The following is a 13794-nucleotide window of genomic DNA, read 5'->3' on the forward strand; positions in this document are numbered from 1 at the left end:
CTCCTGGTGATGCCACACCGGGAAGAACAGGGTAGACCTGACAGCTCCTGCCATATCTCGCCTCGCCACGAGCTCAGACCAGGCCCTTGGCAGGTCACTTCATCTCTCTGTGATTAATATTCCCTGTCTCGAAAGGGAGTAATAATATGGGCTTCATCTGTCGGGACGGCATGCTCCCGGGGCAGGGATGGCCTTGCTGGCTGTGGGTCCGGACTGGGTGCAGGATGAGCCGTGATGTGTCTGAGGTCCGTCATGATGGATGTCACTGCTAATTAAAGTGGTGAGATTAGTGGCTGTGTTTTTCAGAAGCACAGGAGGGAAAGCCAAAATCGTGTTTCCCAAATGGAAAAGGACAATGCTGGGGTATGAACAAGTTCTTTTGAAGCTTTGAACATGAATCACAGTGTCAAGTAAAAAATAATTAAACTTATTTTTTTTTTTAAATGTACTTCAAAGTGTCTTTTAAGCTTCCCATTAATTGGAAGTTCTTTCTCTCAGCACTAAATAAATCTCTTGGTTCAAAAGCACAAGTGCTAATTGGTTTCTCTGAGTATGCCTGTCTGCTTGATCAATAGGGGAAGCAGTTTTTGTTAAATATTTGCACATATAGTCACATATTGTATTGCTCAGGGAGATGGTAAATGCTTCTCAAAAGGAGACTTGTAGAATGAGGATTCCAATAATTTTCCTGTGGCCTTTATGTCACGCTTCCTCCCTCCATCCTTTTGCAGACAGTAAAGCAATTTTCCCTCGTGCGCTGCCCAGTGCAGCCCGCTGGCATTCAGGCTGGCAGTCTGCTCAGCTGCCTGCGTGACATCCCTGCCTCTAACTACCAACTCGAGCTGCCCTGAGCTGAGTTTTACAGTCTCTGCCTCAAGCAGAGGGGTGGCTGTGAGCCATGCTGCCTCGCAGTCCATTTCCGGAGGTACCCAGGACGTTGCATGGGATGAGCTGGGTTTGGATACGCAGCAGTTGGAAAGGGATGGGGCTTTCAGAGTCTCCGAGTGAACGCACGCGGCCTCGGCGATTTCCTCTCTGTCTCTCTCAATTAATTGCACTTTTACTGTTTCCATGTGCCTTCAGAGTGTTGTTTACTTCCAACTTTGCAGCATTCCTGCTGATGGAGTTGGCTCCTTCTCTTCCCTCGTTATCTCCTTGCTGTGTATGTGCTCTCCCCCCAGCCTGTTTGAGCTGACCTCTAGAGCAAATGCCAGGAGCCTACTTGTCCTGCTATGGAGATTCCTCTATGAGTGTCCCTGTCCCTTTGTCTCTCATCCTGAGCATCGCAGGGAGGCAGGGCTCTGCATTCAGAGTCTGCCTTCTACACCCGGAGCGCACAGTGTCAGTCTCTGAAGGCCAGATCCCAACGTCCCTGTTTGAAGCTCGATCCTTGCAAACCACTTCTAATGCAAACAATCCCATGGTTACAGCCAAGTGGATGAAGGGGGTCTTCAGAAGGGGACAAAGAAAGTGTAAGGCGCCCCGTTTCTACCATGCCTTGCACCCAGTTCTCTCCAAAGCAGCTGTACATTGGATCTGTATGAATCTTAGATTGGGCTGTTTGTGGACCAGTTTCTCATACCCATTCCTGATGGTGTACAGCATCCCAGGGCCTCATTCTTTTTTGAGAAAACCTCCAGGAACACGATGCCCCGTAGAACCACAGCATTGAGAGGGGTATCCTTCTCACCAAACCCGCTCTGTGCCCCAAAATTAGACTACGAGGCTGAGGGCTGTAGGGAATAGTGCTGGCTTCAGGGTCGTCTTTGGCTGGAGAAGAGCCCATGGTTGCTTCCTCAGAGCTTGCTGCGTGCTGGGGACCTGCTGGGCTCCACTTTCCTTGCACCAGTGATGCCACGGTGGTACAGACAGTCTCAGGTCAGCTTGGCAGCTTGGTTCTTGCCAGCCGTGCCACCAATGACTTACCTATTTGTGAGACTCAGACATTTACCCCATAGAAGATAGAACGTGTGGTTTTTGCAGAGTGGGATCCTGAGTCCCTTGAGGACCAAAGCTCAGGTTTTTAAGGCAATTTCAGATCTACTTAACGATGCAGACAGGCAGCTTTAGGATGTCTGATGTGCCCATGGTGCCAGGAAAAGGCATGGGGACTTTTGAAGAGCAGCAGATGCCTCTCCATGTATTTCAGCATCTAAATATCTGGGGAGAAGGGAGGCTTTTGGCTGAGTTTGCATGGAAAGCCCATTTTGGGGTGAAAGACAGAGCTTGTCTTCTGCCAGATCCCCAGATGAGGTGGACTTGCCTCTCCCCATGTGTTTGGTCTGTTGATCACTTGGCCCTGAAGCCCCAGGAAAGTGGCAGTGGAATTTCTTTAAGGTCAGAAAAGCATGCCATGATAAAAGTATCCATTGAGGAGGAATTTGTTTTTTTCTGGACACTGTGAAATGTCTGTAGGTTCCAGACCTGTTTGCACACTGTCCATTGCAGTGTCACGCCTTGAGGCACAGTCCTGCTCTTGACTGCAGCCTGAGGAGACCCCAGGACCAGCCATAATCTGTCCCTACCCCGATGTGTGTCTCAGGGCACTGGTCCACATTACGAGAGTCATCACTTCTGCTGCTTGTGCAGCCTGGAGTTAGGATGCAGATGGAATGTTTATGGAGGTAAACATGATTATCTCCAATCACGGGCCTTAATGATGGTTATTATAATGACAGCTATTGTGGGAAGGGCATGTAATTATGTTGATTCTTCCTTTTATTGCACATATAATAATAAGTTATTTTATCTAAGAGTACAAGGGAGCTGGGGAAAGACGGGGCATTTATTTCATTAGGAGTTTTTTTTCTGATTGCCTGTTAGGCTAAATCCTGAAAGCTTTTTCAATCTTTCTGGAGCCAGAAGTCCCCCTCAGTTCAGCGCAGGACGTGAGGGTCCTCATCCTACCTAACTCCTAGGAGTGTCCACGCAGGGAATGGGGCCCCGGCATGGTAGGAGCCGTTGAGGCTCTGGCCACTTTGCAGAAAAATGCGGAGCATTCATCTAATTCCTTAATTTTCACCAAAAAAAAAAAAAGTAATTGATGGGTTTGTGCTGGCTGTAGTCTAACTTGCCGAGAGGACCCCAGGGCTTTCTCATAAAAAAGAAGTCACAGGGAGCGATAGATCACTGAGATGGCTGGCGCTGGCCTGACGTTTTAAGACTTAATGGGTTAATAAAGTGTGTGTTTTAGGTGTCTGTCACTAAGTAGAGTTTGTCCATTCCCTGCACACCCTCATACCTTGACGGCAGTACCTTTGACCTGCCGTGCACTACCCCTGCCGCCTTTGTCTGCTCCGTCCATCTGCCTCGGCTCAGGTTGCACTCAATGTTTATCCCTCGTAATCCAATTTAAGTTGCCGTAGAAAGCAATGGGGATTTACAGAAAGAAAGAAAGAAAAAAATCTCTTTTGCAGAGCAGAAAAGACAGACTTCTTTTTTTTTCCCGTCTTTTTCTTTAGGATAACTGCCTCTTCTCATCTCTTTTATTTTTACCATGCGTTAACGGTCTGCTCTTCACTCTTGTTTCTGAGCCCACAGCGGTGGGATCCTGTCCTTGGTGGGTCTGTATTAGAGACAGGCATTACAAAGACTGTGCTGTGACTGCTGTTTGCCAAGAGAAATTCCCCGTGTGCGTCCCAATTCCACGAGCAGCTGTGGAGTTGGTCCCTCCTGAGCCCATGAAAGAGGGGAGAAGCTGAATCGCAGGTTTGAGCGACTGGAAACCTTCACCCATCGAGGGGCTGTTGCACAAGAGAACCGCTAGAAAAGCTTTCCCTGTATTCACATGAAACTCTAGTTTTCTTACTCTGTTGGGATTTCTTCTCCATTGCTGCTCTTTAAAAAAAAAAGAAAATCACCTCCATCCCTGCAGTTACACTCTTCAGATATTTATATGACTCCCGTTTCTTGGTCTCTTTTTGTCTTTCATGTCAGCCTGTATTTTGGACGATCTTTAAACAGTAGCTCTATTAGTGTCATTTTCTGTAGCATCTAATCATGACTGTATGGCAAATTATACCCTAAAAAGGTGTGCTGGACCAAGTGAAGCATAATACCAGAGCTGTAGTATTTAGGCATTCTGTTGGCAAAAGAAGGAAATCAGGATGTATCTGTATGATGGGAAGTGAGGGTTTGCCTGTGTTGGTACAAATTCTGCAATAGCTTCTCTCTCGTTGACGTCATTTAGCGTAATTGCTTTGCAAAACCCTTTTGTGTCGCTGAGCCAGAACCTTGCGTGTTTATATTTCGGTACTTAACTTGCTCTTTGTTAAGGACTGAGTAGCACCATCCTTGGCCTGTTACAGTGGGAAAGGGACCAGAGCGACAGAAGGATGTGGTGGTACGGTGCGAGAGGCAAACAGCTGTGCCGCGAAGAGGTCTGGGGCACGGTGAAGCCCCCTCTTTTCCTGGTTACGGGGATGGCTGCCCCATCCCTGGCAGTGTTCAAGGCCAGGTTGGATGAGGCTTTGAGCAACCTGGTGTAGTGGAAGGTGTCCCTGCCCGTGGCAGGGGGCTTGGAACTAGATGATCTTTGAGGTCCCTTCCAACCGAAACCATTATGTGATTCTGTGATTTTATGATTCTTGAACTGGTGTAATCTTCTGCTCCTGGGGTGAGATGGCTGATGCTCTGTGCTTATGCAAGTTTTTGTCGCCTATTACCACATCCTGGCGAAGGGAGGTGAAGAGGCAATCTGCAGGGGGGTATGAATTGGAGCTGAGGTTTGGCGAGTCACTGGTGGGGTGTGCCTGGCCGTCCTCTTCACTGGAGTCTCTGAAGGCAGCCCTGAAGGTCTGTGTCTGTGGTTGTGCCTTTGGAAACCACACCCTGAGATTTTGATAGCAAAGCCTTGGGAGGCAAAGTGTGCCCAAGGGTTTTGTGTTTCTCCAAAACACTTGCGCCCTGTAGCCCTGTTGTAGCCCACTCTATCCGAAACGTTTTCATCATCCCCTGTTAGCTGCCATAGCAGTTGGCTCTTGCTGCTTCTTGGGGATTGCTGACTTAATGTCCTTAATTGCTGACTCTGTCCTTCTCTCTTCATTTTAGATTTTGGCCGTTCCTCCGAGCTGGCCTTTGTTGTGGAGCCTAGCGATGACATAGCTGTGCAGGAGCAGCCCTTGATCCTCTACTGCCAGGTGGAGGGCATCCAGCCCATCACCATCACGTGGCGGAAGAATGGCGTGATGATTGTGGACAGCGAGAATGCCTTCATGTTGGCCAACGGGTCGCTCTACGTCTCCCGCTTCCAGAGGGTCCGGGGAGATGGGTCCTCGGATGAAGGCGAGTACGACTGCATGGCACAAAACCACTACGGGCTGGTGGTGAGCCGGAAGGCGAAGATTCAGGCAGCAAGTAAGTACGGGCATCGTCCCACCTGCACCTCGTGGGGCAATCCCACATTGGGCACTGGCTTTGTTGGGAAGCAGGAAGGCAGTGTGGTGGGTGCCAGGTGTTCAGGGAGGGAGGATTAAAGAGGGGGAAAAGAGAACCTGGAGCCGACGTGGGGATCTGGCTGGCATCTAATCTGTGTAGCTGTTTGGGTGTGAAAGAAGAACTCAGGGAGAAAACGAAAAGCCACCTTCCAGCAGTAAATCCCCTGTCTCAGAGGGGTAAGTTACGTCACAGTCATGCGGTGAAGTAGTCCGTGGTTCGTGTATCTCCTGCGGTGGGTTTGGACGCCCCTTTGCTGTGCAGCACGGCTGGGCTCTGCTCGGCAAGCAGCGCTTTCCAAACCATCGGCAAAGACCTTCCGAAGGTCACGGTTTCCTTCATTTTGTTATTTAAGGCAGGCAGTGGGGAGGCAGCAAGGTCTTATTTACTACCCGGCGTGGCAGTGCCTTTGGGGGCAAGGCTAACAGCAGCAGACAGATTGTCTGCTGGGGGAGCCCGGAGGAGGAGAGAGATGAAAATGTCAGCGAGGGAATGAAATTTAAAGGTGGGGGAGGAAGAAGGCCAGGGCGGGCTGTGACTCCAGCTCTGCACAGGACCCAGCTTAGCCTGTCACATCGCTGTGGCCAGAGCGGTTGGTCCTCTTGGGTCTCCTGCCACGCCGGCTGCTGGGCTCCCCCTTGCCGGCTCTGGTTGCTGGTTTGTGTTTGTCCCCGGGCTGGTGTGGCAGAGTTGAGGTGTCGTGGTGGTTTCTGTCCCTGTTGTGTTGGTGGCCAGCTTTGGTCACCTGGGAGTGCAGCTGCTAATCCTGCTAATCATTCTTTTTCATTCAAGCAGAAGTTGCTACTGGGTGTAATTTATACACGGGTGTGAGTTTGGGTGTCCGTACGGCCCCGAAACCTGGCCAAATGCTGGCTTGTTAAATAAGTTTTACTGAAGGGTTCTCCAGCTTGTCTGGGAGATGGCTACCACTCTTCTTTCTGCGCGAGCCACTTACTACCACTTCTGTTGTATTTGTGAATCGCACCGTGATTTTTTCAGTGCAAAGCAGGAAAAGTCTACGACAAAGTCTGGAGTTGGGGGGAGTCCCCTGGCTGCGCTCCCCAAACTGAGGGGCCTTTCGGAGCGCTGCTGCCCACTCCCCGCAGCGCTGGGGCCGGCTGGCAGCCCACCAAGGGAACACTCCAGCCCTTGTGCATAACAATTCCCGAGTGCATGAAGTGGCCATCTGCAAACCTAGCTTTTCAGTCGGGTAAGAAGTGACATTGTCCAGGAGCCAAGGGCTTTGGGGCCATGCCAGATTAGCAGCTGGATCTCAAACTCGTCGGTCTCGTGGTGCGAAACCTTGGAGCACTTTTGGTGAACGGCTCTGGCATTTATGAGCTGGGAGCCAGCTGACGTATAAGCGCCATGTCAAACTTCTCAGACCTGTAAACAGGAGATGTGAGAGCCGGAGGAATTACCTGTGGGACAGTGGATTGTCGATAAACACTGTTATCTCGGCTCCTGCATCAATATGTATGTGATGTGCTGCGTGTCTCTGAATAGCGTTTCCTTTTGTAGCTGTACTTTCACGTGAATCGAAATGAAAAAGGGATCATGTTGAAAACGCTCTGGACTCTGTTCTGGCTTCAGGCTTGGTTTCTTGCCAGCCTTGAGAAAAGGGCTGGGTGAAGCCAGCACAAAACACGGGGCACCTGGCCTCAGTGCCACAGGTGCCTGCGGATAATGGGAATAAGACGGGACGTGGTGGGTAAATGTAACCTGCTGCCGAGGGCGAGTTCTCCCGCCGTGCCTGAACCGCAGGAGCACACACTTGCGCTTAGGACTGGGCTTGTAGGTAGATGAAATCTGGTAAGAATGAATCACAGTTGTCCCCTCGAGCCCCCCTGTCTCAGGGTGGTTACACAGAAGCGATAGCGATTTTCCTCGCCCCAAGTCCTGATAAGCAAGTCAAACAGAGGAGGAGGGTAATTATCCTCGTTTTAGAGATGAGGGGACCATCGCATGGAAGAAATGGGTGCTGGCTGCCTGGAAGGGAAAAAAAAACCCACCAACCCAAGCGCCAAGCAGACCTTTGCGAAGCAGAGTAAATACTGCCGGTGGGTAAAACCTCATCCCGACGCTGCTCTCTTCTTCCCTCTGAGCCTGACGTCTGAACACAAAAGCGAAGGAGAAATAAAAACGTTTCACAAACAAAAATCTTGAAAGTTGATCAAGGCCGTGCTACTGAGGAATAAAAGGGATCTGACAGACCGGAGCCCCTCGAGAGCTCTGCTGCACTTTTCGCTGTCTTCAAAGGCAGGCTGTTAGTTTCATATCACCGTTACAGACCGTGGCTTTGTAGTATTGCTTGGAATATAATCTTCTTGGCTTGGAGGAATGTACATATTTGCATTCAGGAAATGTGGGCTGGATATCATATTTTTATGTTTCAAATTTACTTCAACACTTGGCGTTGAGTAAAATTTAACTGGAAGAATATGCTGCGCTCCGCCGCCGCGCGGGCGGCCCGGATGGGCTCGAGGTGCATGTGGTTTCCCCGTGGAGGGGCCACTTGTTAAAACCTTCCTCCTAAAAATTGACTCATTACATTTATTCAACTAGAATTCAGGGGGATTTCTGTGTGTCATCATTATAAACCGAAGATGCTCAGCGGAGGGAAGCGGACCTTGGCTGGTTTGTGGATTAGTAGGTCAGGTGCTAAACACGTTGACAGTATTTTTGTAGCGTAACCTTCTTCTGAACAAGTACAAGTGTGCAAGAAGCCTCTGCGTGACTGAGTTGAGCAGAGGCCCTCGGCATTTCCACCCTCTGCCTCTCACGCCAGTTGGGATTTTTTTTCTCCTGCTATTTCTGCGTCTGTTCAAACCCTGGTGTGTTAGTTTAAAAGGTTGCGGAATGCAACATGTTTTTATAATCTGATCAGGTTATTGGATACAGATCTTTTTTCTTTCTCCTAACGACAGTTGCGTAATTTCGCATGACTCCGAGCTGTCTTAATTAAAATCAGTTTTGTAGGCAGAGTGTTCTCTGGAGGCACTGCTTGGCTGTGTCTCCGTGGGTCTCTCCGAGGAGCCGTATTTCCCTCGTGCGTGCCAGAAGCTGTTGCACGCCTTTGCTGTCTGCGGATGAAGATACCCTCTGAGCAATAGTAACGGCCGGAGTCCGCTCTGTGGGAAGGTGAGCTCCCCAAAACACAGCTGTCTTTCTCCTCATCACACCACCCTTTGCTTAACGTGGCCTTCCTCAACTCCGTTTGTATTGTCTCGTGGCATTTCCAGCCCTTTTTTGCCGATGCTGTAATTTGATGGAGCTGGCTCCACATCGTCATAAATCACAGCCCGGTCGGTGGAGTAAGACCCATTGATTATATCACTCAATAACAAGCAGTTACCACTAATTGGAAATCACCATCAAACTGGGTATCGGATCAGGCTCTGCACGCATTCAGCGTGAGTAGCAATTTTCCCTGTTTGATCCGGTGCTAGAAAAAAAAAGGAAAGAGAGAAAGTAAGTCAATTGTGTAACTTAGAGCCAAAGAGGTTTCTTAAAGCTTGGTGAAGTGGACCTGCCCAATATTTGAAGTGCTGTGGGACCTGAGAATAACCCTGGTGACATCTGGGCTTGTAAAGATACTTTCCTCATCCCATCTTGCTGTGGGGGGGACTATTTCGTAGCCAAGCATAGCACTCCACATCCCTGTCCCCTTCTCTCCTCCCTTACCCCCTTCCCTTCTGCATCCTACCCCAAATCCCACTCCTCCATCCCACTGTGCCCGGCCATCCGTGGCACTTATCCTGCTGGCAGGAGGGCAGGGTTGATATCCAGGACAAGGCAGATGTTGTGTCTCTTCTTTGCGTTGATCCCTGCGGACAGCAGCACCTCTCTCGCCCAGCCTGGGGCCAGCGTGCCCTCCCCGCAAACATGCTGGCTGCTGCGACCTCCAGGCCAAGGGTCTCAAGGTCATCTGTAAAATATAAAAAGGGGGAGGTCTGGTGCACATGCATGCTTGCAAGTTGGTTTCCCTGCTGAGCTGTGTGGCTAAGGGAGGAGGTTGGGAATTGCGGGGTTTTTAAAGCAGGAAAGATCTTCCCATCGTTTCAGCTCCTCTGCACAGAATATATTCAGGGTTTAACCTGCAGCCCCCTTTCCGGGCTCTGGGGTGGTGGGAAGAGCTGCTGAGCCCAAATAATGGCAGCATTTATAAGAGTGTAGAGACAAGAAGGAAGTCTAAAAGGATTAGGGAGAGACAAAGGGGGCTGATTATTTTATGGGTCACAATACAAGGCATTAGAGCGAGATCACAAAGGGATGTAATTACAAAAGAAGGCCATACTGGGGGGATCAAACCAGGATTAGAGTGGGAAATGTTTTACACAGTTTTGTTCCACTCATTATGAAGTTAGCATTTTAAATTAAGGTTTAAATAAGGTGGCACCAAAGTTGTCACCAAGGTATTTCCTGGGCAGTGCCACTGTTTGGATGCGGATCGCGAGTCTCGGCTCAAAACATCACAGCAGACCTTAAACATGGGTTTGCTGCTGGTTTGTCTTCTGCGCCTACCGTGTCCGTATCATCAGCAGAGCCCTACCTATGGCTCGTGCTTCGATCAAGTGAACCTGTTTCTCCAGTAGGAAGCTGGACGCTTTTGTGGTGACACGTTTTAGTGGCGTGAAACACGTGCTGGAGGTGAAAGTGTTCTTTTAAAACAAGTGCCGTGGTGTCGGGTGTGCGACTCTGGAGACGTGGTCGTGTTATTCCCAGGAACTTTTGGCTAACAATGGCTTGCGTTTTATTGCAGTTTAACCTCTGGTGTTGCACACCAAGTTTCTTCCATCCAGAAACAAGATTTTTATTTTTTTTTTTCCAGTTGTGGCTCTGCTTGCATTTAATGCCCTTTCTTCTCCAATGCTGAGCGTAAGGGCTCAGTTCTGATGCCAGTGATGTTTCTTTATTGTCTGTGCTTTGAATGCTTACGGCTCTTGCAAGTTCTGGGCTTGTACCAGTGAGTTTTGGAGGGGAAAAATAATGAGGAATTAATAAAAAAGGAAAGAAAAATAAATTAAGTAAAGCAAAAAGACTGTGAGAGGTTTCCAGGGGATGGAAATGATGGGTGAGTGGGTTATTTCCCTCCATCAGGTCTTTTGGCTGCCTCTAGGATCTGCTGGCTCATGTGATGCTGCCTCTCACATCTGTACTGTTGCAGCATTTGGCCCTGCGTGCGCTGCAAAACAAATACACAAATATAGGAGTCACCGGGGAGAGATCGGAGAGATTTGACTGGGAGTTTTACTAGATTTGCGGGATTAAAAGAGTTTGTCACTTGCCACCCACTGCATTTCAGCGTCTGCTTGTAACAGCCGGGATTCATCCTGAGACTGGAGCACATTATAAGACCATATTTCTTTTGGCTGCTCATTTCTTAGCAGCGTGATAGTTATTTAAATATCATCTTGCACTTCTCTGCGAGGCTCCTAACGTGGATGTGCCAACCTTAGCGCCGGCAATGTTATCTCTCATATAGGGGGTTTGCACTGCAGGCAGTAATGTCACTTAGTCATTTATAGAAAGCTCAGGGGAAATATGTCAGAAGAATTTCATTAATGGTAGCACTGTTGAGTTATTTGTCTCAATTAACTCTTGGAGCACAGCTGAGGAAGTTCCGACATCTCCGCAGCCCGCGCCTGCAGCACGAGGCTGCTCCCGAGTTTGCTCCCTGCGTTTTCAGGATGGGATGCTGCTGTGCCGGTACCCGTGCGGGCAGCTCTGTGGAGACAGAATGGTGCTCAGCTTCATGTGCTTTTATGCTGCTTGTTCCTCTGGCTGCTGCTTTACTCCAGCCTCTCCTTGAAGCGTGGGGCCACCGTCCTCCGTTACTTTAGTCGGGAGGGCAGGTCTCTGCTACCTTAGTCTTCTGCTTGCACTCATCGCCCCGGAATCTCTTCGGTGCTGTCACCTAGAGCAGCTCTTTATCTACTTAGGCTGGTCCCAGCTTAAGGATTTGTAATGCCACTAGTTATATGGTTGCTTTTTCCAGCGGGGTAGGTGATGGCGTGATGGTTATATATGGCTTTCATTCTCACGTTGTCCTACAAGGGTCCCAGCTGGCTGAGCCAGTCACCATGGTGTGGTCAATAATACTGATCTGCGCCTCAGTTTCCCCTCTCTGAACCCAGGGTGGGTTTGCCTCAGTGCCATTGTTTGCACACCCCTGTGAGCATCTTGGAGGGGGGCAAGTTGCTATTTGGTGTTTACTGGGGGACCTACGTTAGCTAGGGATGGCGTTTCATCTGCACTGGCACTTCCCTGCCAGCCTGCAGTGCCGGGGAAAGGCCGGTGCCCAAGTGAGACAGGGGGGGCTGCTTTTCTGCTGCCGTTCATTGGCAAGGCTATGAGTAAGAATCAATTTTTCGGGGGCATTTGACCAGAGCAATCAATGCTCTTGATCTAGTGGGTAACCAGCGCGTTAAAGGAAAGCATCGCTGCCTTTGCCTGGAAGCTCTGGTCATGGCTGTAACCCACAGTTACTGAAAACAGAAAAATATGTAAATAAATAAAAGGGCACGGAAGCTGTAGGGAGATACCTGCCTTTGTCAGGGCTGTGTCTTTTGTGCTGATCCCTGCCCTCAGCAGCCTGCCCGCTTCGAGATCGGCATGTGGGGACCCTGTTCCGAAGGTGGGAGACCTTTGGGTGCAGCAGTGGTATGAGCAAGGGCAGATCTGGCAAATCCCCTCTTCCGGGTGAGTCCCTGCACAGGGGCCAAAGCCTCTTTCCCAGGGCTGGCAGGATGAGACCTGAGAGAGCCGTTGGCCAGTGCTCCCCAACACTGAGGGACGCTGGATCCCAGCTCCGTACACCGCCTCTGCCGCTCCGCTTTTGGCTCTACCCGCCGTCGCAGCCTCGTTGCTGGGAAGGGCGGCTGCTCCCGCTCCTCCTAGGCACAGCATATGGTTTTCAGAGGGGTTCTTGCTTTAAACCCAATTTTACAGTTGGGTTGACTGAGGCAAAAGGAGGTCAAACGATTCGCCTGAGGTCACTCAATAAGTGGCTCAGATTAAATCTCAGCCCACGACGCTGCCCGTTCCCAGCGCTGGCTGTGCCGGCCGGACCAGATGGCCTTCTGAATGCGGCGTCAAGATCCTCGGCTTTTTCTCTACCTCATTGTTCTCCATTGTGGGCTTCTGAATACAGGACCTTGAAAGTGAGAGTCATTTGGATTTGCCGAGTCCAAGTTACTCTGTTTAATGATGTGGGTTTGCAGGAGAGGGTTTAAAACACGCTGCTTTGCTGCGGAGGTTTGAATTTTGCAGGATTTACCTCTTTACTTTGGTTTTCTGATGTTAAAGCCTCCATCAGCTAAAATTGGTCCCTTACCCTCTCAGCTGCCCTGGCTTTGTCCTGGTGCAGTTTTGTCCATAGGGCTCTCGGGCCTCGATCCCTGGGATAATTCCCCAGGTGATTTTGCTGCAGCTTCCGCACCGCTCTGGTCTTTCCGTGCTGTTTGTGCCCTTCCCGTTAGCTCGGTCCTGGGATGACACAAGGGGGTCAGCACAGGGTGCTGCGGGACGGATGGTGTTGCGTGTTTGGCTCCGGGAGCTTGCAGGCTCTCGTGTTAGCTCTGGAAACAGATGGAGATGCTGATATCTCCCTCCTGATCTGGTGGAGTGTCCCATACGTCGCTCCTGGCAGTAGTAGGGGCCACAGACGCAGTTAAAGCAGCGCGTTGGGTATCACGAGACAAGCTCCATCCCCACCCTCTAAACCAAGTTGGCGCCTGGAAAAGCTGCGTGGCTCCGTAACCACTTTCGGAAAGCAGGTCGACAAATTTGTGGGACTGGCAGAGCAGAGCCCACCTGTGCAGGGAGCAGCGATGCTGGAGGAGCTGTTCCTTCCCGCACGCATCCACCTGCCTCGGGGGGAGGCTGTGGTCCTCAGGGTGGTGGGGAGTTCTCCTGCACATCCCTCTGCCTCCAGCCTTCTGCGGGAGGGCCCGCGCTCTGGACCAGCACCGCTCACATGCCTGAGTAAGTTGGCACCTCTTGAGCATGCCTTGATTAATGGTGTTTTTTTGTCAGTCCTAAGAGGCCCCCATTATGTCTCTTTGATGCTGCGTTTTCGCACTTACCACTGTCACTGAGCTCAATGACTAATTTTCACAGGTCACGGGAGAGGGACAATGGATCAGGCCACGTTTGGAAGAAACAAATGAAATTTTGCTGCAACTGAGAGCACTAATTAAGAGTAAGGATCAATTTGGGTGTACAAAAGAGATAGTTTTAGGCTGCTGGTGTGTAAATGAGTGGCGGTGTTGCGGTAGCAGAAAAGACTCAGTGTGTGCATACTTCAGCTGCAGCATTGTACTCTGCTGCGTTTGATCGATCCTTCTGTGCTTATTCATC

The 13794-nt window shown here is 50.2% G+C and overlaps 1 protein-coding gene across 1 annotated transcript in view; it reads left to right on the plus strand.

The window, feature by feature from the left end:
• The window catches only part of IGDCC3 (immunoglobulin superfamily DCC subclass member 3), a 107641-nt gene that overhangs the window by 6351 nt on the left and 87496 nt on the right, over positions 1-13794 (plus strand). Inside the window, exon 3 of the mRNA XM_086620556.1 lies at positions 5050-5355. Within this exon, the coding sequence (XP_086476682.1) occupies positions 5050-5355 (306 nt within the window). The remainder of the gene's footprint in view (positions 1-5049; positions 5356-13794) is intronic.

This window comes from Tauraco erythrolophus, chromosome 14 (assembly GCF_009769465.1).
Source record: "Tauraco erythrolophus isolate bTauEry1 chromosome 14, bTauEry1.pri, whole genome shotgun sequence".
NCBI lineage: Eukaryota > Metazoa > Chordata > Aves > Musophagiformes > Musophagidae > Tauraco > Tauraco erythrolophus.